This window comes from Channa argus, chromosome 21 (genome assembly GCF_033026475.1).
Source record: "Channa argus isolate prfri chromosome 21, Channa argus male v1.0, whole genome shotgun sequence".
Classification (NCBI taxonomy): domain Eukaryota; kingdom Metazoa; phylum Chordata; class Actinopteri; order Anabantiformes; family Channidae; genus Channa; species Channa argus.
The window spans coordinates 8,462,726-8,488,446 of record NC_090217.1 but is presented as its reverse complement, the minus strand read 5'-3'; the positions used below and the strand labels follow the sequence as shown (position 1 = coordinate 8,488,446).

General features: G+C 39.7%; 1 protein-coding gene across 5 annotated transcripts in view; it reads right to left on the bottom strand.

Annotated features, from left to right (window-relative positions):
• Nucleotides 1-25,721, bottom strand: part of atp2b1a (ATPase plasma membrane Ca2+ transporting 1a) — a 36,067-nt gene that overhangs the window by 2,739 nt on the left and 7,607 nt on the right. For 2 of the 5 annotated variants that reach the window (XM_067490970.1, XM_067490971.1), the window contains exons 2-21: nucleotides 22,677-23,153; nucleotides 14,573-14,770; nucleotides 14,007-14,264; nucleotides 13,685-13,810; nucleotides 12,302-12,463; nucleotides 11,041-11,079; nucleotides 8,856-9,011; nucleotides 8,477-8,691; nucleotides 7,674-7,916; nucleotides 7,326-7,567; nucleotides 6,489-6,726; nucleotides 6,036-6,215; nucleotides 5,864-5,951; nucleotides 5,660-5,766; nucleotides 5,264-5,455; nucleotides 4,849-5,062; nucleotides 4,550-4,761; nucleotides 4,296-4,403; nucleotides 2,785-2,973; nucleotides 2,117-2,206 (exon numbers count right to left, since the gene is read on the bottom strand). In XM_067490970.1, coding sequence (XP_067347071.1) covers nucleotides 2,117-2,206; nucleotides 2,785-2,973; nucleotides 4,296-4,403; nucleotides 4,550-4,761; nucleotides 4,849-5,062; nucleotides 5,264-5,455; nucleotides 5,660-5,766; nucleotides 5,864-5,951; nucleotides 6,036-6,215; nucleotides 6,489-6,726; nucleotides 7,326-7,567; nucleotides 7,674-7,916; nucleotides 8,477-8,691; nucleotides 8,856-9,011; nucleotides 11,041-11,079; nucleotides 12,302-12,463; nucleotides 13,685-13,810; nucleotides 14,007-14,264; nucleotides 14,573-14,770; nucleotides 22,677-22,869 — 3,450 coding nt within the window. In that variant the 5' untranslated portion in view covers nucleotides 22,870-23,153. Of the gene's footprint in view, nucleotides 1-2,025; nucleotides 2,207-2,784; nucleotides 2,974-4,295; nucleotides 4,404-4,549; nucleotides 4,762-4,848; nucleotides 5,063-5,263; nucleotides 5,456-5,659; nucleotides 5,767-5,863; nucleotides 5,952-6,035; nucleotides 6,216-6,488; nucleotides 6,727-7,325; nucleotides 7,568-7,673; nucleotides 7,917-8,476; nucleotides 8,692-8,855; nucleotides 9,012-11,040; nucleotides 11,080-12,301; nucleotides 12,464-13,684; nucleotides 13,811-14,006; nucleotides 14,287-14,572; nucleotides 14,771-22,676; nucleotides 23,154-25,721 lie in introns of those variants that run through there. The other 3 variants (XM_067490974.1, XM_067490972.1, XM_067490975.1) reach the window with 3 other exon arrangements.

Here is a 25,721-nt window from a genome sequence, read left to right as displayed (position 1 = left end):
TTTGAAAGAGTAAAATTCTTCAGTTTAGTTAACTTCTGTCTCTGTGTGTCATGTCCAGTTTTTCCAAGCAACCCTACATATTTTATTCTTGAATGTAGAATTAATAAAAATTATAATGCCCATAACTCAGAGCAATTTCTATGTCCAAAAACCTCATGCTAACATACATAACTAGAAGGCATGAGATGAAGATTGAGGTATTATTGAGAAAAAAAAAACAAAAAACAGAAAAGCATCAGTGTTAGATTTTGGTAAAGAGAAGCCTGACTTCTCTTTAAAAAAAAAAAAAAAAAAACACATCTTAAAACTTATATGGCAAAATCCTTGCAGAAGGTACAAACCTGTGTGGGACTGAATGCAATGTGTGATTTTAAAATGTTTTGGTAAGTACAGTAGTAATCTCACAAAACACTTGGTAGGGGGCCTTGTATGATTAATCAAAATGCAAAAGAGGGAACCAGGCGACGACAGAAATGCTGTTCTTTAGATAAGAACACACAGGAGAGGAGGGGTGGGGTGGGGTGGGGTGGGGGGGCAGAGGAATAGACAGGAAGAGAAAGACACAGAGAGAGAAAGAAGGGGGGCGGTCAGTTATAGCAAATGTTTGTGGAGTAAAAACAAAAAAGCTGTAGCAGCCAAGCAAGTCTACAAGCTGATATACATGTCAAAAAACAGCACAGAGAAAAAACTCACAAACAAGACCAGAGACTTTGAACCCATGCAGAGCGCGGCGCTACCTTGTGTTCAATGATAGTAAACCTTTGAGTATAGCCCATGACACATTTCACAGAATCTAAAGAAGAATATGTGGGGAGTCAGTGGTTTTCATGATTTTTTTGGAGGGGGTTATTTTAGCAACACAATGACACGTGGACACATTCTGTCAACGAACAAGTGTTCACACAGAAAAGGACATCAAGAAAAGTTGGTCCAAGCCTTCACAGGAGCACCTGAAAGAAAAAGTTCCCAGGTTAATGTGAAAGCACCTGCTGATTAAGAGGAATCCCATCAGAGACAGACACCTGAATGTTGCTGCAGCGTTGCATCATGGTCTTTAACATGTCTGGGAAACAAAACGTCAGATCTGCTGTTAATGCATGTCTGGGAAAAATCCCACATGTTTACATTCAACAGCACAGTCATTTATTCCATCCATTATTCCAGCTCTTTTATGGCATCTGTTAGACATTTAAAACGCCTTTGGAAGATCTGAAAGAGACCCCCCCCCCCACACACACACAAAAAAAACCAAAACAACACACTGTCTACCCTCACACACAGTCCTTGTGAGGGCATGATGACCTGCATCTGCTCTTGACTCACTTATATTTGTGTGGGATGAAGCTAAGCCTGCCAGACCTTTAAAACACACACACACACACACACACACACACACACACTTAATCATTAAGTACATGGTATTTTTGGAGAAAACATTATTTCACCACTCACTGGCAGGACGTCCATTGACACTCACATAGATCCATGTCAAGGTTTGTCTGATTGTTTTAGGCCGTGCTCATGGGCATATACTCAAAACATTTACCCAACTAGAGAGCTGCAACACAGACCCATGGGTGCTACAGGGGGCACAGAGCAGACTGAGGCAGCTGCAGACAAACGTGGTTACTGTCAATCCAGAATGTAATTTGTCAAATATTAACAACGCATCCTCAGCCCTTCTGAGGTAACAGTAAAATCTTTTCATTTCCGAGACCAAAGCAGAAGCAGAACATAAAACATAATGACACAGAGAGAACACCTTGACGCTAGAAGCCACCTTGTTACAGGGTACATATATATATACACAGCAGTGTTATCAAAGCAATATGGAAGATGTGTTTTTTTTTGTGTGCGCAGTTTTTCATTTAACAGAATACAGGGAACATTAGGAAAAGCATGAGAGAGTAAAAGTGTAAACGTTAGGTGAGAAGAAGAGTGGAGGAGGAAGATGTTAGAAGAAAAGAAGAAATTAAAGAAAAAAAAAAAAAACGTCTCATGCACTAGAGGAGAACACGCACTCACACCCCACAGTGGCAGAAGCGGTGTTGGCAGCAGGGGCAGTAGTGGTAGTAGTAGAAAAGGCTACATGTGTAGGGCTAGAAACATTGGTTACATCGTGCTGTTGTTGGCTGGAGTTGGAGGCCTGCCGCCTTAGAGCCCCCTGAAAGGAAGTTCCACTCTGGAACGCACTCACTACATCCATCTGCAAAGAATCAGACAGCGTGACAGGAGAAAGCCCAGAGGAAATAAAACAACACAGCCAGAGGAAAGAGAAAAGAGAAGAAAAAAAAGACAAGAGGCACCAATAACCATAGGAGAAAATGTTACTTAGAAACGGGATTTAGACATTATAGTTAAAGAGAGAAGAAAAGGAGGATTGTCGGGTTTAAAGGCACTGATTGGAGGGAGCTCTGACCTCAACTTTCCCTCTTTTCTCTTCAGAATCCTTCCACACTTCCAACTATAGCCATGCCAATACTTTTTCAACATTCTTGCTTCTCATCAGTACCTTCAAACTAGTTGCATTTTAGCAGATAGGGTCAGACTGAGTCAGAAATAGGCATAGGAACCTGCTTTAGCTCAGAAGCAGAACAGAAAAAATAAGACCGAGGCCTTTTATTTTTAGGGCACAAGCCATTCTTTAAGAGTGCCGAGAGAAAGAACAAAACATGGATTTAAAGCTGCAAGAGCAATAGAGAGTGACAGGGTTTATGGCTTTTGATTCCCTTGGTGTTGGGTGCAGTGTTAGGCGGTACACAGGACGGGGTATAGATTTGTTACCTGAGTCTGGATGCGATTAAGGCCTCGGAACCAGAGGATCTGGCCCCGACGAAGCTCCCGTTCAGCGTGGTCAATTTCCTCCATGTCCTCCATGTCCTCCAGCTCCTCGTCCGGAATCTCCTCCTTCTGTGTGCCGTGGCCTGCTGTTTTCAAGAATTTTAGGCGGCTGGTTGGTATCGAAGAGATTACCTGGAAGACATCATGATTTAGATCAGAGGTATTGCTGGTCACTTAGGTCACACTCACTTATCACTTTGCTCTCCAAGCCAAACCTAAAAGATTACAAAACCTTGGGAAAGGACTAACTCAAAGCTGATAATGTAGCATGTAATGTAGTGTATTTCATTATGCTAACTGCTATTAACATATTAGCTCACTATCTGATGATATGCAGAACAACAACAACAAAAAAGACCATTTTAGAAACCAGTTGAATTTTAAAAGGTTGTTGTCTTGTTTTCCCATTGCAATATTCTATCAGATTAGAGCTGAAATAGTTAAGTCAAGGAATCAGTTAGCAGATCAGCAAACTTTTGATTTGGTTTATCATATTTGGCAATTTTTATACATATATGAATCCCTTAGAAGCAGGAACCAGTATCCACTCAACACACATAGTGAGAACAAAAAAAGCATGAGGACGTCATTTGGACAACCTCTGGCTGGTTACCAATCCTCTGGGTCCTGCTACAGCTACCTGTTTCAGCTCTCAGCTCTTGCAACTCACACACATTCTGTGCAGCTCTATTCATCTTAATGTTGTCAAGTAACGCTGCCGCCCTTTGTAAATTGATGAGTGGATAATGACATGTTCTCTGCACTGCTCGGTACGATGAGAGTGGGCAGTGAGCTACAATTACATCATTACATCATTCATTGTGAATCTCTACTACTGTCAAGCAAGAGTTGAGGGGAGTCTATCACAAATCCTAAACTTTACTTTTACTTTTGACTGTGACATCACCAGAACAATCAAATATATAAATACTAATACTACTAAAGTAGGTGCTTATACAAAGTTCTTAACATGAAAAAACACATTTTGGTGCAAAAGTGGGGAGGGTTGCATCAGGAAGGACATCCGGCGTAAAAACTATGACAAATCAACATGTGGACAATGATCCACTGCAGCGACACTGAACTCACGTGATAAGCCGAAAGGACTAAATAAATATTTATATAATAAAATAGTAGTTGCACATTTAGCTAGTATGAGAGTTCCTTTTTTAGAAAATAAAGTTCCTTTTTTTTTATTTTTAAATCAAGGGGGGTGCAAGCTTTTGTGCCAATATAATTTTCAGTATATAAACTATATGTCTTTTATATCCTTTTTGACCATTTTTGTCACATTTGATGAATGTTTAAAATTAGCTGAATATGAATTGTTTTCAGGTTATGTTTAGAATCAAGTGTACATCCTCTTAACACCCACCAACCAGCTCTAACACAAGAGGGCAGTGTCATTCCGTGTTTTTGCAGCTGCAAATCACTGCTGTATTGTCTCATCATACCTGTCCCCATAGTAGAGAGCCAAAGCCTAAGAAAGTGCACCACAGCCACTGTTCAATGTTCAGAGCGACGCAGCTGAACGGCTTTCCTCCAAACTGTACTATGACAATCTGAAGGAGCAGGAAGAGAGCAATAACAGAGCAAATATTTAGATTTAGTATTCAAAGGTTCATGTGGAACAGAGAATCTCTTTCCACATATAAAAAAGTCACAAGCATATTCACAAAATAGTAAATTGATAGCCATTCTACTGTACCTGGATAATGAAAGTACCAAACACAATACTACAGAAAATAGGGTTGTTGAAGATGCCATCAAACACATTCCTTTCACCATGGATCTTGCGGGCATTGATCTCATTGAAAAGCTGCATCATTACAAAGGTATTGAAGACAATGGTGTAGTGTTCTGAAGGCGGGGCCTGGAGGGGTGCATTCCTGCCGCTGTCAATGTCAAATATTTTCTCCCCTGCAGAGCCAGTCAAGAGAGTATTTGTTGAATGAAAATGAATAGATTTACCTAGGAAACATGTCATGTCCAAGTTAAAATCCTTACCAGCAAACAGAAGAGAGAAAATGATGATAAGCTGGTAAACACCCTGACCCAGTATGTTCTTCATCATAGTGCGGGAAATAAGAGGCTTGTTGCGGCCATAGGGCTTCCTTAGCAGCAGGGCTTCTGTAGGGGGCTCAGTGGCCAGGGCTAGTGACGCAAAGGTGTCCATGATAAGGTTGACCCATAACATCTGTACTGCTTTTAGTGGAGAGTCCTAATTGTATAGAGAGCGAAAGCAAATTAGGTTACATTTTTTTATATATATTTCAAATAAGAGGCGAAATTCACAAGCTGTGGGGGCAGTGCAATAATTGAGAAGTGTGTCTTGTGATTTTAGGTCTCAAACTGATAATGAGCGGGAAACAGCCTCAGGAATCAACAAATACATGATGGACAGATTTTTCCTGATGCCAACCTGTGTGATGCAGGCTCCCGTAAATGCTACGATGACAGCCACCACATTGACAGTTAACTGAAACTGGAGGAACTTGGAGATGCTGTCGTAGACATTGCGTCCCCACATGACGGCTTTCACGATGCTGGAAAAGTTGTCATCAGTCAGAATAATGTCAGAGGCCTCCTTGGCCACATCTGTACCAGCAATACCCTGGAGATAGAAAGATGATCAAGAATCTGTTTATAACTGATTACATACAGTCACCTTATGTAAATAATTACATCTCTAAATTATCAATATTGCTCAAAACTAACCGTCACACCTTTAAGAATTACAGATTTATAATTTTTTTTCTAGCCATAGTCTAGCAAAAAGGAAAAATAAATAAATAAATAATAAAAAAAAAACACTCACCATGGCAAAGCCAACATCAGCTTTCTTCAAGGCAGGTCCATCATTTGTACCATCTCCTGTCACTGCTACTACTTGTCTCTGCTCTGCCACTGTGCTGTCAATAATACCTAGAATAGTACAACATGAATATTGAAAATGACACCTGAAATTCCTAAAAGACCAAACTAGTGACACATTTTACCCATGACAGAAAAACAATACTACCTTTCACTAAGGTGTGTTTGTCTGTGGGGGAAGAGCGAGCCAGTACTCGTAGTTTGGGCCAGATCTTGTCAATGCGTTCTTGTTCAATCTAGAGACACAAGACAAAACCTAACAGAATCCAAACAATGTATCTGCAACTGTCTTTGTGGTACAGTACTTTGCTGTGGCCCACCTCTCCTTTTTCATTGCGTATCCTTCGATTAAACTCTTTGCCCTCCATGCAGAGGAAATCATCTCCAGGCTGCAGGATGCCACACTTAGTGGCAATGGCTCGGGCTGTGTTGATGTTGTCCCCAGTCACCATTCGCACAGTGATGCCAGCACGCTGGCATTTCTTGATAGCATCTGGGACCTGAATGAAACCAGAAACCCAAAAGATGGAGGAAATGCATTTTATTTTTGCCTAGCACTACGCATCTCACAATTGCAGCTACGCTCAGCTCTATTTTGTATTCAAACACTAATTCAAATGAATTTGAAGAGGTCATGTGAACAACTGATGAAGACAAATTCCCGTGATTAGAATTCAATAGCAGCAAATCAATTTTGTTCGTGTTTCAATTAAGAAAACTAAGATGCGACATTCTGCTGATACTATAGATGTCCTGCATGTGTCCCCACTGACCTCTGTTCTCACGGGGTCTTCAATGCCCACCACAGAAATGCAGGTTAGTCCAGAGAGGATATCATTTTCATTGTCCCAGTCAGGCTCACCCTCAGAAGCAGGGAAATCTCTGTAACCAAGGCAGATGGTCCTCAGGCCCTCTGAGGCCATGGGCTCAATCACTTTCTTAACCATGTCATCTCTGTCCCGTGGGCGAAACACCTTGAGTTCACCATTTGCTGTCAGGATTTTATAGCACCTGGGAGTGGAGAGGGTGATAAATTCTAAGTGTTTAAGTGTGGAGAAGATTGTGAAAAAGACATAAGTGGAGGGTTTAGGAGTTCAAAATCTTCCGAGAGGGAAAGGCGTCTAAAGACATAGAAGGAAGAAATGTCAATGGGGAAAGTGATAGATATGGAATTGTAAGAAGAGAAAATATTGTAAAAGATAAAGCGGAAAGTGTTCAACAGAAGTCTGTGAATGAGCTGCGGGTAGTAAGAAGTCACACTAAGCCATCTGTGGGTTAAAAAGAAGCCTGCTTGGTTAAGAGGCTTACAGAGTTGTTACCAGCTCATTTTCTCAGTCCCTGTTTTTAAGTCGCAAAGTAAGGGGCTTGAGTGGGATGCACTTGAACTTCTTAGCTGCTTAAGACATTACACATTTCATTTACTCTAAAGTTTGTCCAGTGGGAAACAAGTAGAAAGTAGAAGTATGGAATAACCTTTCATTGAGTAGAATAATCTATGTGGAAAGAAGTGATTAAAAAAGTTTATATATTTCAATACCTCTTTAGTGTGAAAATGCAAAAAGAAACACTATCATGCATAATAAAGACCAAGAATAAAAGTGTTTTCTTACTTTTTTAAGAGGATTTCTGAGGCCCCTTTGCTGAACATACGGTAGCTGCCATCAGCCATCTTTAAGACAGTGCTCATTGATTTGCGGACTGAGTTGAAGGTGTAGACTTTATACAGTTTCTCTTCGGGGATCTCATTGCGAATAGCCTGGTAATCACGCTTCAGGTCATTACATAAGCCAAGCAAGGCACATTCGGTTTTGTTGCCCACTTGCCGCGGCAGGCCTCCTTCTTTCTCTGGAGGCTGAGGAAAAATGGAGAAGTTCATTAAGTTCCTGAAGCTAAAGACATGACTAGGCATTGTTCAAGTTGGTACAATATCTGGAGCCACACCGTTTTTCCACACCTACCATAATTTTGGTGGTGTAGGCGCAGTTGACCGCAATACCCAGAATTAGGATGTCTAATGTTGAGGAGGGGATGTTCTCAGGTTCAGGGACTTTCTTGTAGTGCTTTTCTGCAAGAAAGGCCTGCACAACAGTCATGCGGTTCATTGTGAGGGTACCAGTCTTGTCTGAGCAGATGGCAGTTGCGTTGCCCATAGTCTCACAGGCGTCCAAGTGACGCACCAGGTTGTTGTCTTTCATCATTTTCTGTAAGATTTAAAAAAATAAAATACACACAATAAGTGTACAAGAAGAGACTACGGGCTGACATTGTCTGCAGAGCCATTTGCAATTTCTTTATGAAGTGTGTTCAGGTGTGACTTTTTTAGCCCCAAGACGACCTGAGTAAACTCAACAGTCGGCCTTCCTTACCGATCGCTCTTGTATGAAACCTCAGAATTTATGTTAAATGTTTTGCCGTATCATTTGGCCATGCTGAGGTCATGCAGTCATAAAACTGTTACATCCCATGAAAGATGACCAGTCTCCTGCCCTAACCAAACTGACCTATTGGGCTGCCACTTTAAACCTTAACCCAGGAAATTTGAACTTTGAGAAAAACGTGAGCACAAGATTAAAATTAATAGCTTCTTAAATGGATAAAGCCGTCTGGTGGCCAACAACTTCAGCAGAGGGGATCATTGCTTGGCTTTAGGATATCAGTTAGCCAAGTCTCTTTGTCTTATCAGCCTGGCCTGCTAGTTTTAATAGGCTAAAGCATAAGCTGGTCAGCACTAGGGACAGCTCAAATGGCTGGGATAATTTACCTTAACGGAGTAGGCCAGGGAGATTGTTACAGCAAGTGGCAGGCCTTCGGGAACAGCCACCACCAGAACAGTGACACCAATGATGAAGAATTTCACAAAAAACTGAATGTAAACTGGTGTACAGTCCTTGATCCAGGGCAGATTCTGTATCCAGAAGGTATCTACTACAAACAACACCACCAGGATAATAACGGTGATAGCTGACATAACAAGTCCTGGAAGAAACAGGTAGAAAAGTAAAGAAAGAAGACAATCAAAATGTTGACATGTTCCTTGTAACAGCAGTCATTCTGATTAGGAAGAACAGTAGCACATTAGAGATTCATGTAATAAAATAAAAAGTGACTGAGGTGATATAAGCTGTTTTAATCAAACTCACCTGCTTTGCCAATCTGTACAGCTAGTTTGGTCAGTTTGCCCTGGAGAACCGACTTCTCTTTCTTTGGCAGGTTGCCTTTCTTCTTCTCCTCTGCTTCAGCTCCCTCATCACTGTTAAGAGGCTGCATTTCCATTGCAGCACCATCCTGTGCTTTAGCTGTAGCATAGAGAAAAAAACAAGTGCTGTTAAATTAAATACACACATGTGCTGAACATTACATTTTTACTGATGCCAAGTAATAAACGCACATTTTATGAACAGAAGTTGATATTTACACACATCAGCATGGTGAACGAGGTTTTAATATTAAAACAGATTCCAGGATTTATGGAAAGAGCAATAATCTCAAATGAAAAGGATTCTGATTTCTGATTCAAACAATCCAACAGCTGGAGCAAATCAGCATATGGCAACAAATAGACATTCTTCTATTAAGGACTAAATGAAGCTCGTTCATATTTGTTATTTACTTATATTTGCAAAGCAAGACATAAAAACAGTTTTCTTACTCCAATGAATGGCTATGCTTCTAAATATACTGTATTTTACTTCAATTTCAACTTTAATATTTAGAAAAAGAGAAACATTTTTAGATTTCTTTTCACAGCCCCATTTCTTGTTATTTGGTTTTCTGATTTTTCAGCTTATAATGTACAATATTTTGACCAAATTACAGGATTATGGGAAAGATTCAAGTATAAGCAAAAACTGTATGACAAAATAACCGATCAAAGAAAATGACTTTGAAGAGAAGGAGAGATGTCACATCCATCAAAATTTTAGTAGGCTTTTTTGCTTCTCTTTTATCTATGGAACTTGGGAAATATTTGCAGTGATCTGACTGCACGGTAATTAGCTAAAAGATTTGGAAGTGTAATTACCATCCTCCCACCTAGAGATTTAAAGAACAGGTTAACTAGTTGGTAGCACTGGGAACTGTCTGAGGAATCGCCTCCTCTTTTGAGGACACGGCCACAGCAAATGTTACCAGTTCAGTTCCCATGAATCTCTTTCACCTCTTTGTCAACATCCATTGGAAAACCACATCTAATCAGGTAACCTTGGAGACGCAAATCCCTCTAATGGTAAAGGAGGAAGGAGAGGCAGCTGGCAGGTCAGCGGGGGCTGGTCTCTAGCGTGTCACTCACCATGATACAACCATTTACCTCTGCAGGACATTGTAGCCACTGTTACTGGTACAGGACAACTGACATCTTTTCCCATCTCTGAATTACCTTTTGCCAACATAATTGCCATGCATTATGTGGGTGTCTTATGAAATTTATGCATTCTCTTTTCATGTCCATTTCTTAAACACTAAAAGCTCTGTCTACTGTGGGCTGTAGCAAGCTCATGTGTGTGAATGTATGCAGGAGGGAGAGAAGGGGCTTTATCACTGGGCTACTGCAGCTGCTGTGGACTGTCGCCTGCTCTGCACTTACATGGCCTGTGTAATCTCAGTCTAAACGATTACTGTTGATTCCTGGCAGGCAGAGGGAATCTGTGCACCAGGGACTAGCACCAGGGTTGTGGTCACGGACCTAAGCACTGCCGATCATACCGTCCCAGCAGTACTACGAGTGTGGCTAGCTGGCTCACTTACCACTAAACAGCTTCATTTTCATTGCTGTCTGTCTGAAATTGCACGTCTGTAAGTCTTAAGGTTTGACTCGGAATAGTTCAGACTGGGATGTCAATAAAAATGTAATTGTGGGGGCCCGAGGGGGAGTCCGAGAGAGAGAGATGGGTGGGAAAGCAGATGTTCTGGCCCCAGAATTGTGGCATGGCTTTAATCCCCTCATCACTAATCGCTATAACTGGATTCAGTAGCACCTGCTGCTCAAAGCACAATGTGCCAGGGAAGGACGAGTAAAAAGGAAAGAGAGACAGAAGGAGGGTCAGACAGTACAATGGACAGGCAAGAACAGCATGTACTAAATATAAACTGACACTGGGTCACGCAAAAATATGCAACTCCTCATTAATTGCATAAACCAACTGCAGCCAATTATTAACAGATTGAGGCTTTAACCTACATCCAGTGTTGATAAATGGTGAGCGAGAGATTGCCAAAGCCATAGGCTAATACATAAAGGTAGGCACTAAGCTGGAAGGCAATTATATAAGAGTGTGTGTGTGTGTGTGTGTGTGTGTCTGTGTGTGTGAGAGAGAGAGAGCAACTCACCTTTCTTACGGTTTTCCACAGATCCATCCTGCTTCTTGTCTGTGGGAAAGTACACCATGGAAATAATACTGGTAAGTTAAAAAAAAAAAAAACATAGGCGATACTATAGTAGTTTTGTAAAATATCCTGTATGTATGTTATATACAGTCACGTTAACCCAAATAAGGCAGAGAGAAAATCCTACAATTCTTGCAAAGCAATAAACAAAGTCATGAACTACAAATCTTCTCTATATAAGAATTAAGTGTTTCATATTTCTGATCTAAAATCTGGAGAAAAATTATTCAGCAGCTATTTATTCTTGACATTGTAAAAGTAAACGTACCAACATGGGCTGATTGTAACTGCTAAAGTATGTAGGGTAAGGTTTGTCCTTTAAAAGCTTCAGATTATAGGACAAAAATAATATATGCTTTATTCAGTTTCTCCAGAAATGTGTGATCTTCACATGAATCACTACAATTAATTCATCCCATCTCAGGGAATTCTGTGCAACCCTGCAATTTCAAATATCATAAAAACACTGCTACATGGTTTTTTTTTTTCAGAAAAACTAGGCAAGATAGGCAGTAATGATCATAAAAGGTCAACGAACTCCAGGAAGGTCTAAAAATATACTGTAGATTACAGTGATGTGTTATCACAGACTGTATGATTATTTAAAGATATATCTATATACCAAAGCTAGAATTAATTTTAGCTGCTGCCCAAGAGGAAATGAAATGTGGCTTGAGGTTTAAACAAATGTAGTGTCTTAGAGTACAATAGCGCTGACTGGCACTAGATGGGGACTCCAAAAAAAAATTGCGGCTACAACTAACTCCCATGTACAAAGTGTTAACTCCCCTGCTGTTCTCCAGCTCCTCAACTCACACTGAGTTGATCTTTTTTATTTTTAATGAAAAAAAAACACCAAATTTAAATGAAAGAAAGAAAAGATTTTTTCCCCAGACAGACAGTTCTACTGTCACTATTAGACAACATGTTCAAAGAACACTATCAAGCAGTACTTTGTCATATTTAATGTTTTATGATTATGATACTAGGCCAGCATTGTATGGCTAGTTCAGCTAACATTAGCATTAAAGTAGGCAAACCTGTGTTCTTAGTTTTCATGCAATACTGCTACCACTTTTCTGCACATGTTTAGCTTTTTCAATTTCCATAAATTAAGGGTCTGCAGTGAAGATGATAAAATCTTCAAAATAAAAAAAATCCACTTGCAGGCTGGGCACAGAATTGTAAAAAGAAGGCCACTAACTTTTTTTCTGTTTCTTCTTCTCCTCCTTCTCCTTTTTCTTCTCATCTTCATCGTCGTCATCGTCCTCTCCAACACCAAGTAAAGTGAAGATAATTCCAGTTTGAGAGTTGACACCTATGGCAGTGACCACCATTTTCCCTGAGCCTTCCATTACATGGGTTCCTTTAAAACAGAGGAGGAAAACACAACTGTCAGTCAGTAGTGGAGGGAAAGGAAAGGGTATGTACAGTATCTGACTAAATCATTTGTATATTCACTTGATCCACATAACCACAGAATAATGTATAATGCCATAATGTACACGTAACACAGGGAGCACTCCCTTTTCTTGGAAATTAGCCAGATAACCTAAACAAGAGGTGTCTCCAGGGCCCTTATACACTTATACTGGGTAACTGAGTAGAGGACTAAAAACAAAGCTATCTGTCACATAAACACATACTGAATGGGCTTTGTATAGCCGTTCTCTATGGCAAAACTGAAATTATTATACTGTAGCTTTACATGTAGGAGATACTGTGTGAATTAATTACACTGAGCAGAACTATGATGCCATGGTCCCTTTCAAACCAAATCCAATTTCTCATCATGCTACAACAATATCACACAATATCAACATCACAACAATGAATTCACAGAGACTTATCTTTTAAAGGATTAGCAAATTCTCATCACAAATGGAGTTCTGTACTACACTGAATACTTGTGAATTCTGGGGCAGGGTGGTTCATATTCAATATTTAGTTGCAATGGCTCATTTGTGTGCAATCAAAACTTACCCTGAAAAATCAGATTTCAGGTTTCAGCTGTGCTTAACAGATGTAAGCAGAATTGGTTTCTATTTTGTACAAAGATTATTGGTGGAAATTAAATATTAAACACCATTATGCATAACACCATTATATGATGAGATGCAGTCTACAGTGCAGTACAATGATAATTCACTGGTGAGGATTTCTCTATTGCAGTCACGATAAAGCACCTACAAGGTGTCTAACAATGCTGAGGACAGTGGATCAAATATTGATTTAGGAATCAGGCCACTTTATGAATGATTTTGTTTTAATTACTAGAATTATTTTTTAAACTATTATTGGATAAGTTTTCCTCCTTGACCTCTATGTGCATGTGATCAAATTTTAAAAATGTATTGCAGTTTAATATAATCAAACTGCACAAAGGTTACCTGACATTTAAATTTAATAAGAGTCTAAACTCGCAGAAAGCCAGAGTTTAAAGATGATGTGGATTGTATCATTTAATTTTACCCAGCTTAATCAGTTTAATCAGACCTCTAAAAGAATTACAGATAATTTCTTATATATTACCACAGCATGGTAATGAATGTCTATAACCAAAAATAAAATAGAGTATTCATGTTACCTGACAACAGCATTGGATCTTTTTCTTGTGTTTTCTTGACATGGTCCGACTCCCCTGTGAGTGAGCTCTCATCAATCTTCAAGTCATTGCCTTGGATGAGGACTCCATCAGCAGGCAAAAGGTCACCTGAAACAAAATTAAAACTTTACTTTTAAAGAGTGCAAAAAAAAAAAAAAAAAAAAACTGTAGTATTACTTGTACAAAAATCTTGTATTATATAACGACAATTATGCTAAGCAATCTAAATGAACAGATTTATATTTTATCCATTTTACCACTTTATTATATTACATCTGTGCCACTGTGGGCAATCTTCTCTTACCATATTTTATTTGTGCAATGTCGCCCACCACAATCTCAGCAACTGGAATTTGGATAATTTGTCCTCCACGAACAACGCTAAATTTCTGTTCCTGCTCAATGCGGCTCTGGAGGCCCCTAAACTGCTTCTCTTTGCTCCAGTCATTGAATGCAGTTACCACCACCACACAGGTAACTGAAAGAAGAATGGCGGCACCCTCGATCCAGCCTGCTTCTGACTCATTTTCATCTTCCACGCCACCAGCAGCCTTCCCACAGTCTGCAGAGGGACAGGGGCAAATCTTAATACAAAAGAAAACATAAATCACCAACAACTATCACATCATACTCATTCAGCTTAACACATTTTCCTATGAGGAAAACGGATACACACAAACCAAGACCAATACATTCAGTATAAAACACTAAGCGGGTGTTTCATTCTTACCATAACAAATGAAGTAGATACTGAAAAAGGGCATTCAAAAACCCAAACAAATAGGCTACATAAACAGTATGATACATGGAGGTATGTTAATGAATAACAAAGACTATGGAAGAGGACTGTAATGAAGTGCTGTTGCTTACATTCTCTTTGAGCATCTGGAGGTTTATAAAAAGAAAGGGCTAGAGAAACTATAGCTGCCACTTCTAGGATAATCAGTGTGACATCCTGTAGCGCTTCCCATACTAACTGTAAGAAAGTTTTGGGCTTTTTGGGTGGTATAAAATTTTGCCCAAACACCGTTTTCCGCTTTTCAATGTCTGCAGGCTGTCCGCTTAGACCTGGGAAGAGAAACAGAAGAGGACAAAAGCAATTTAATTTATCGGATTTTTGGAATGCAACATTAAACTACATTTGGAGATATTCACATCACAGAAAGACAGCTTTAAATATTGTGCCACACATTTGAGTATTTATTAGTGTAGACATTTACAGCATTTCTTAGCAAGGGAGCCACACACACACACACACACACACACACACACACACACACACACACACACACACACACACACACACACACACACACACACACACACACACACACACACACACACACACACACACACACACACACACACACACACACACACACACACACACACACACACTTCACTGGGACTTCGAAGACATGATACCCAAAGGGAATCTGCATTTTTAACAGGAGACTGTGGCGACAACAATGACACATTTTGCGCATGTCCAACATTTTCCCCTCTTTCATACAAGCCAGAGAATGTGAGAACAGTAGGATAATATCTAATCCAATACGCTGCCTTTTTACATACAAGGATTGCCTGACCAGCGAGGTTGAATCATCTTCAGACTCACAGGTGTCTAAGCATACTACATCTGTTACAGAGTAAACTTTCTGACATATTATGTGACGGGTTGGCTTGGTTGAGTCCCATTCATCTATGTGCCAAGAGCATGCTGCAGCCACCCATTCAGATGCCTCTACATTCAAGGCACAGACATACTGTATATTCTTCACACATTTGATGATGATAATGCATGATGCAGTTTTTCAGTTCTATTCATGCCGACTGTGCGTGGGTTGCTGTGCAGCGTGGATAAAGCTGTCTGTGTGTGCGTGTGTGTGTGTTTGTGTGTGCGGCAGAGAGGAGGTGGAGCAGAACTGGAGGCCAGGGAAGAGTGACTGTGTGAAACTGCTATTGACAGGCAGATGAGGGGTGGGTGGGGGTCAGGTGTGAGGGTGCAAGGACTGAAACTAATAAAGAGGGAGCTACAGACAGCTCAAGGGAATTTGCACAGGGAATAGCAACAACTTAACAGGGCAAAGAATCAGTAAGGTTAATACAAGGACACAGAGAGAGACGGACACACGCAGACTAGAGGTACAATGCAAATCATGACATCACATTTGGATAATAAGCCTGAGCAGTGACAACAACACTGTAAGGTACATGGTTAATCTGATCACGGATCACGGAGACTGTAGACAAATTCTGGTTATTTCAAGCAAATAAACAGATTTTGCTGTGCGAAGGTAAAATGACAAAGACTGGCCAACTACTGAACAGCTTGTAAACGGTCAGTGGAATTTGTCAAACAAAACTTTAATACCTTGAATTCCTGCAACACAAAACTTGAGTGTCTCGATCATTTCTTCCTTTCACTACAATGTTGTGCAACCTTAGAGCACTGGAATAACAATACATTAAATACTACAAGCATCAACTGTAATAGAAAATGTATTTTAAAACGTAACCACACATAATTGGTTGTATTCAAGAGTGAAAAATTATTGCTTAAAAGTTGTTTGGTTTTCCTTAGGTTTTCAAGTGGCTTATGTGCTGCTCCAAAACACAAATAACCTACATTCAGAGGTGGTTAATAATTAAGTATATGTACTCAAGTACTGTTTTGAGGTTCCCTACACACTACTGGAATATTTCAATACTTTTACTCCACTACATTTTGAGGAAAAATGGCGTAGCCTTACTTCCTTAAATTAATTTACAGCTTTTGCTGTAAATTAGGGGTTGGGGGTTATTCATTTTCAATTGGCTACCTAACTAATCACTTTGTTGAATGGCATTGCAATCTGCTTTGTCCTTGTTGGCTCTCACTATGCAGAACTGTTTACTAACATTGCTATGTAACAATGCTATAAATATATTAGTGGAATTACACTTTAATTCTAAATGAAGTGATTAGAAGTGATTCTTTAAGCATAGTTGGTTAAGATCTAGTTTAATTAAAGAATGGTCTCCATTCCATCTTTTCTGCCCAGTGCTCACTTTGAACAAGGTTTGGTCCATTTCATTATTGAAAAAATAAATAAATATTAATAATCCCACATCACTCTTTACACGTTTAATTGACATTACAACCTAACACTAACACGTCTTTCTAAAAGCGATGTGAGATGACTCACCACCCGCCACATAAAAAAGGCAACTGGGTTTATTCTATATAGCTGCCTGTTGCTGCTCCCTAGCCGTCTCTCACCGTCTGCTTTGATTCTCTATGCCTCTAATGAAAACATGCTGACAGCTAATACCTCATTCAATTTTACACATTTTCCTCTTGCATTAAAGCAATAAATACAAGTGACGGAGGACGATCAACACTTTGTCCTTCCATTATATGCACAAACAGAAAATAGGGTGGCCTTGGCCCAGCCCCTCACATCATTTTAGTGCCCAGAGTCCCTCAAGTCAAGCAGCTAATCATTAACCGTTTAATTTGGCTGCTTGTCCCCAGCCCACCCCTCAGAGTACTGTCAGTTTAGACATTAGAGAGGAGTCAAGATAATCCTACACTGTGAGCCCCACAAAATAACCCTAAACCTTTTAACTGGATGAACTCCTATACAGCTTAAATCTCAAAAATGTCTTTACATTTCTCCAACATACAAATACCGTACAAATCAAAAGTGTTTGCATTGCTGTAAGATTCATTCCAAGACAGGGTATGTAAATATGATCATACCCTCAGTTCAGTGTAACCAGGATGATTAAATGAAAGGATTCAATTAATCTCCATCCATCATCTATAACCACTTAAACTGCGTGGGGTTGAGGGGGCACTGGAGCGTATCCCAGCTGTCATTGGGCGAGAGCCGGGGTACACCCTGGACCCTGCTCTCCAGTCCCTCTCAGGGTAAACACAGAGAGACACATAAAGACAACCATTCACAATGACTTTCAAAACTTTCTCATTTCTAAGTAATCAGGGCATTTGGCTGTTGGTGCACATAGCAGATTCTGTGGTAATAAGCAGCTGCTTAACAATACTTAACGAGTGCATCAGCAGTGTTACTGTGTCATAACAGCATGAACATTCTACTACTAAAATGCAATTCGTGCAATTTCACAACAGGAAACAGACTACAGTATGTGTCTTTTGTGGCACTAGTATTACCACTTAATGATATAGTGGTTTACCTTCCAAACCACAGTAAAAGTATAGTTTTTACATGCAGTTGTTGCTAAATACCTCAATGGTTTCTTCTAAGGAGTGTGAAGAACAACCTGGCAACCTCAGTCATCTTACAAATACAAAGAAACACAAGAAACCGTGCGGACAAATCAGAGTTTTCAGGCCAGAGATTATTACAAGTAGATTAACATACCACTGTGGTTCCTACTAAATAGCACAGCACACAGACACACATCTGAATATGTGTTACATCCACTAACTGGCACAAGCCCATATAACCCCATCTTTTTAAATTCAGACATAAAGACAAGCTACACCAGGCACCGAGTTACAATGAGAAAACTAGCCCTAACCTATTGAATGAGGAGGTGCGGTGTCTGGAATGACAGATACAGAAAACCTGTCAGCTTTTGTGAATTGCAGTCCACTTGTGGAAGCCTCACTATCCACAGTCAATAAATAGGATCAATAGAACCCAAATGTTTGGAACCCAAATATTTGACTACACTAAAATAAGAGTCATCAGGGAATAACTGTGGAAGAGAAAAAATGGTAAGTCATGAAACACTGGATACCTACAAGAGTAAAGAATTTCTGCTGAGCATAGATCCGAAAATGTGATTTAATTTTCAATATAAAAGACAACAGTGGCACTTGTTGTTTTTAACTCCAAACATGCAAAAACCCAGCTCCCAAGTTTTTTTAAAAGCATTTCTGAATGCTCCAGCTGACCAAACCACTCCTCTTACATTTCTCGTGATTTGGGCGCCAAGGAAAAAAAAAACAACTGCAGTCTAGTGGGAACAGTTTGGACAATAACGCTCAAATCTGACCCTAAGCTGTGATATTCCATGCTGAGAAATAGCAGGAATATTATTATAACAGTACGCCAGTGATCAACATTTCGCTTACACACAGCTGGGGGGGTTTAAAAGAACAAATGGTCACGACTGATGCAGCCAAGGCTCAGATATCCTCACTCCTCAAGGAAGACTATGAAAAATAAGTACAACCCATATAAGCAGCATTGCATCTCTTGATATGAGACATACCAGTAACAAGTCTGACAGCTCTGCCTACCCATTATTTTGGTTTCTATTTGGTCTAAGCTCATCATTAAACTTCCTAAATGTGGAAAGAAGGCTTAATGGATCCTACACTTCACATTACTCATTAGGACCTACATTATATACAAACCTAAAAGCTCTGTAAACAGTAAAACGTAAAAAGGGAAAGTTTACCGATTTTCAAATTTCTTCTTTTGGTTCCTTAACCCTGAAATGGCATATAAGGGGATGCAAACTTTGTTGACTGTGGATTGGCAGCAAAGTGTCTGTTTTCTTGTTACAGGAAGGAATATACCAGTAAAATCCAGACAATGTGATATGGATATATGCTATGTCCCAAATACATGATGTAGGCATTAAGTTAATAATGTGTTATCTTTAAACCCAAGGCAAGGTAACCCTGGTGACTAGCGACTGGAGACTGGGCACTAGTGTAATTTTCAAGCCCCACAAAACACGCAGTGAAAACGCAGTGGAGTTGTCTCTTCGTATGCATATCGACGGTGCGACTACAAAACATCAGATACAAACAAAGACCAAGGGAGACAAAAAACTAAAACTTAACTGGAAGTTATTTCATTGCAGTTATTTACTGAGAAGAGGGAGTAATAGAGAAAAATATGCATGCAAAGAGGATATAAACTTGTAAACAAGATCAGACTGACTACTAGAGCTAAAGGTATAGGTGAGCTCTCTTCCCATAACAAAAGTGGTGAATAAAGTTTGTTTGAGAACTACATCATACAAGCGCAACTGGAACACATGCCTGTACATCTGGTTAAAACCCTGTACTTTTGTTTTGTTGCTCTTTTCTATTTGCGATTAATCCCCTTCAGACTTCACCTTTTATTTAATTACTCTGCAGCACCATGGCTGGGTTAATGGTTTACATTTGTCAAATAGACAAATGGAATATCTGAATAGGCTTTTGTCAGTGTTCAGTGTTACAATTTAGAGAGCACATTGTGCAGTGAACATAATTAACTATTTTCAAAGAGCATAGGCATGTTAATTACAAAAGTCAATTTGAATCACAACCAAATAATTTAAAAAACTAAATAAATTAAGTGATTTTACAGATTGCAAGCCTTAGTTGGTAGCATAGAAAACTGCAGTGGCAGTGCAATGAAGGATTTGGCCTAATCCAAATAGGCCACGCTTTTAGGTCTTAGACTCTGAAAACTAGTATATGTAGAGTGTTACATTCAAGCACAGCTGGAACTGTTACGTTTAGTCAAACCTCTCAGGATGGAAGAAAAGAGCTTGGAAATATGGAGGATTAGTAAAGGATTGGATTAAGGGGTTGGAGAAATGACCAACGAGCTAATTAGAAATCCCTTTTCAATTGTCAAGCTTTTATAATCTTAAATGATGGCTTAATTTCCCAAGCCAATGACGAATGAGCTGATTGAAACTTTAAGTATAAAAACTTGGTTGTGGAACAGTGCTACAAAATATAGACCTAGTCAAGAAAAAAAAAAGAAAAACTGTAGCAAGTTAGTTGATAGAGGATTTGTTATTAGAAGTCTAGAAATAATTTAGTTTTCTGCAAGTGAATTTTCTTATAGTCACTCCAATATTAACCACCTTGTGCTTTTAATGATGCAATGGACAGTGAACAACATCAGAAGATATTATTGCTGGCCATGACTGAAAGGTGTCTGAAATTTAAATCTACACAGGAAGCTGTGTGTATGCTCATTGCCTATGCTGACCCCTGCTCACCTGGTGGAATTAATGAGGTTTTATATTTGTTTATATCATCGCGTAACTTTTTATGCTTCAAGCTGTGACCAGCGCACGACAGCTGTATAGAGCTGGGGCACGCTCATTTGTTTACAGACGGGAACAGCTGATTGGGCTGCAGTAGACTGGCACCGTGAAATAAAATTTTGCTTTCGAAATCAGGAGGAAAACGGCGAGAAGTCATAGAGCTGGTAAAAAGCGGAGGGATTGAAAAGAAAACAGAGGAGAGAGGGTCAGAAGATTCAAAAGCGCGATTATGGGCAACGTGAGGTCTCTGGAGAAAAAGGTGGACGTGTTGACTCCAATGGTAAAGAAAGGAAATCGCTCTCTCGAGAGAGTGTAGACTAATGTGTTTCACACATGGCTGCAGGACAGTATGCCCAACATGCATCAGTATTGACGGCTTCAGTACAGAGCAGGGGGATTGGAGGAGAGAGGAAAGCGGAAAGCGGAAAGCAGGGGACCTGGTCATGTACATCAACAACAGGCGGTGTCATACTGGTCATGTCACTGTGAAAGAGTCTGTTGCCCGGACACTGAACTGTTGGCGGTGGGCCTCCGTCCTTACTATATGCCCAGAGAGTCTCACACACCATATTGATGGCAGTCTATATTCCTCCCTCTGCCTTCTCAAACGGAGCATGTGACATCATACACTTGGTCGCAGCCAGACTCCAGACCAGACATCCGGACACCTCGTTTATGATCACAGGTGACTTGAATGATGCAACCCTCCCCACCATCACACAGTATGTGGATTTTCAAACCAGGGGGGAGAAGACACTGGACCTAATGTACTCAAATGCTTAAGAGGCCTAGCGCTCCTCTGCCCACACCTTTATGGGATCAATAAAGTTGTTGAATCGTGAATGACAGGATTCAGCGGTTATTAATTTGACAGAGCCACAAGCATTTTTGGAATACTCTAATCTGATGTTTTCTCCAAAAAGCTAAATTCCTATTTAACCATTTTTTTGACAGTTCAAACATTTGCTTAATGGCCTATATAACATATATTGAGCAAAAGAGACCCCGTATGTTCTCCACATATTATACAGTCAATAAATAAGGGACAAGAATTTAAACAGTAAAGAACTTGTTTGGGAATCAGAGCTTTATGCTATTAACAGCATAGTGCCTTACAGTATTTTGTTTGGTTAGGATATTTTCTTCACGCTTTGAAACACTGCATACAGAGGACTGTGGCTGCTACAGTGAATATGTGGTGCAGTTTTAATCTGGGATCAAACTGAAAATCCCCTCCCGTAAGAGTTCAGTCAAGGTCATACTGGCGATTAGGCCGACTGTCTATAGAGAGTCAAACTGAGACAGAGGAAAAGTAGAAACATGGAAGTACTATCAAACACCACGGCTTGGGGTTCTACATCAAATGTAACTGGAAATTACCATTAGCATGATCTTATCAACATGGGGAATAGTTTGGTGGTGAAAAAGTGACACAAAGGAGCTATTCAAAGGATGAACTCACTCCTCCTCTAACAAGTTCAAGTAATTTCTACCCAGTCTTAGGGCCTCCAGTTTTTTCCGCCACATGTGGGGCTGCCTGAAGTCTGGTGCTGTGCCCAAGCAGACAGCTGGTCTGTCTGAAGCCTAAGCACAGAGACACACAGACACGAACACACAGATACACAGAGGTGAAAAGAGAGAGAGGGAGGGTGTAAGGGACATTTCCACTGGCACTGAAATAGAGCAGGACTGGCCCAGGTCAGAGCCAGCCTGCCTGGCCACCTGTCTGGCATATGAGTTTTCCTAGGAAGTGATGTCAAGGTATCCACAAAGTGGCATTACATTGACATGGCCAAAGTAATGCCTCCTAAACTATGTGCACACCACATTAGCATTCCAGCAGCACTTGCTATCAGCAAATCAGCACTGTAGTGAAAACATCCTGTCTTTGATCTAGTTAAATAACATTGTGTGGAATGTAGCAGAAGTGTTACTCTACCATCTACAGGTGAGGTTTTTAATCGGTTGCAGAGTCCTTGAATATCCCCGTAAGATTCCTCAATTTTTCCTAGCGCCTCAGCGCCTCTCAGTTCCATGAGGGAGCGTAGTTCTTTGAGCGTGCAGCCAAACTCTCCATCGTGGTTGGCCTCAACCATGGAGTTCTTCACCCCACTGTATGAGTTTTTCGCCATTGTCTCAGTGCCTCCTCACTCTATTGCAAGATGTTGCTGCTTTGACTTGAAAGCAGGGGTAAGAAGAAAAAGTTGTCCAGGGAAAGCTTAAATCCTCTAGAGTGCAAACACAGCTTTAGTTCCCATGAACAGATGACACGTCCGTCACAGGTAGGTGCAGGCATACGCCAGGTAAAAGGGTAGGGATAGTATAAAACAAGCCATTTCCTTGGAGAGCTGAGTTCCTACTCTTTCATGGTGACTGAGGATCACCCACAGAGCCGGAAATCACCATATATCCAGATCTGAAAGAGAAAAGGAAACATAAAAAAATAAATTTAATAAAGAAGTTATTGATACCGCCAAGTCTTAGTACAGCACAGTTTCCCACACATTTACTGTTTGCCCAATGACGAGCGTCTGATATTTGGGAAGACTTCATTAAAAGGTTTGTTTTACATGCTTTGACACGCCAAGTTGGTGTGTGATGATTTTTCATCCTTATTTTTATTCTCAAAATTACTTTACAATGAATATTTGCAAAGAAAAGAGATAAAAAGAATAAAATTTTAAAACGTAAAAGCTGAGCAGGGGACTAGATGCTTTTCAAAAAATGTTTAAGGAAGCTTGGTGTTGCTTATATTACAAAACACTGTATGCTTTTTTCATACATAAAGATATTTTACTGTCATTACAATCCCGTTACCTATGTAGTTTCCCTAAACAGAGTTACCTTTTGCATATTGTTTTGTTATTACTCCTTCTCAGTGTAACACGCAAAACAAAACACTGAAGTCATCATGGCTTCCCATCTCTATACAGCTATACAAGCATGGACATTTTTGCTGACACATTTAACAGCATGGAGACATAGAGGCTCTTAGAAAAATCCATTAGTAATTAGAGCCATTGGCTTTTGAAGAGATGTTGAACTCTTGAATTGTAATAACATAATAACTTTTGATTCTTGACTGGTAGTGTGCTCTCTGCTTCGCCGATTGTGAGGAGAGTGGAGCATTAGCATTCAATAATAACTCTGCTCTGAGCTGCTCCCAGGGATTTTCCTGCAGAGAATTTAAAAGTAGTGTTTTCCCATTTTTAATGTTCATCTACTGGGAACACAAACTCAATACTTCTGTTACACAGAAAATCAAATCTAGTAGAAACTTGCCATTTTTGGATTTGGACTCACTCACTGTGTTTGGCTGCATTTTATTTGAACGTCATCACCCCATTACTGGTTTGATCATAAGGAACACAAATACTGGTGTGTAGGCCCTAAATGGCCTTTAACATGTGCTTTGCCATGTCAACATAGTAGTTTCAGGAATAAATGCAGGTCATACCAAGTTTAGGCACAGAAATAAATCATTGTAACATTGTTACTTTCACAACTTCACCAAGACTTCGGCTCCTGTACATTACTCCAGCTATAGCCTAATTTTGATCTATTGATGCTATGTGAGGGTGAGCAATCTGACATTATTAGGCAACGTTCAACCCTAGTAGTTTGTTTTTCCATTTTAAATCGTCCTAATTATATTTGCAAACTTTGTGATACCTTCATATAGCTTGTAACATCATAAAATGAGGGATGCAAACTTGTCACTTTACGCATATTAATAATAAATAAATAAATAGTTAGTTTGAGAATATGGCCCTGTTTCTTTAATACAAATATTACATCAGCTTTCTAAAGATGCCGTTTCTTTTGTCAAACTTCATGGACCTATGGTCCAACCACTAAGTACAATTTATAGTATGTGAATGTGACAAGTTATCTGTGTTGTCAGCAAAGCTTAATGTGGAAAACATCTATTGAGTAGCTTCCCATTTAGCTGATTCTCACTGTAGCTGATTGAAATGTCAAATAGCATATCTCATCATCTGTCAAAACCTTAATTCCATGACTTAAACTCTTGACAGGCAAAAATGAAACTTGCTGTTGTCGAGCAGAAAATTTCAACACAACTGTCTTTAAACCAAGGGCTGTGAATATGCGGTAAGATGCATAACTAACAACGTTGACCAATTAGAGTGCTTGACTTGCTAGATTCAAAACCTTGAACAGACCAAGAAATCTTTTCTCCATCGCCTGATGTGAAACCGAGTTGCAAGAGTCTCCCTGTCACAATATTATGTATGTTATTAAATCAAGATTTTTTTTATTCCTGAGTGTTTATATGTCAGAAAGATTTTTTTACCAAAGTCAGTAGTGTGTTGATGTGCAATATACTTCACAGCACATTTAACAACAATCACAATTCAGATCGCAATTCTGATTAAAAAGACTGTGCTATTTTTTTTAGCATGATCACCGAACCCTATTGGCGTGTAACCAAAATGAGAAATAAAGCTGCTGACGAGACAAAATTCTATCGATCAAAAAACAAGCACATTCTTATTTCCTGGAATGATTACACAAGGGGGGATGGTTGTAAACATTTTTTTAACACTTGTATTGTGTAAATTGGTGCTGCAATTAATATTTAGGAAGGGGGAAAAAAGCTACCCTTAATGTAATTCAAGTCACTGAGTAGCAAGTGCTTAAAACTTAAAATCTGGCAAATCTATATAGAATTAAATACTTTAACATTACAAAAAATAAAAAGCTTCCATGCAATGTAACGTGTGGGTAACGTAGTCAGCAGGGACCAACTGACTGATTACATCAGGAAAAGCCTTCTGTTTAATCTAATTAAGACTATCTGTGGCATCAGGGAGCTCCATGGTGCTCTACATGGGAGAGTCCATTCTAATGAGAGGCTGATGTCCTTTCAGCCTAATGCAATGAGGCTGTTTCATTCATGAAGGCTGGGTTGATAGGAATGTGTCTTGGTGCAGCTCAGATATATGGAAACACAAGACTACTA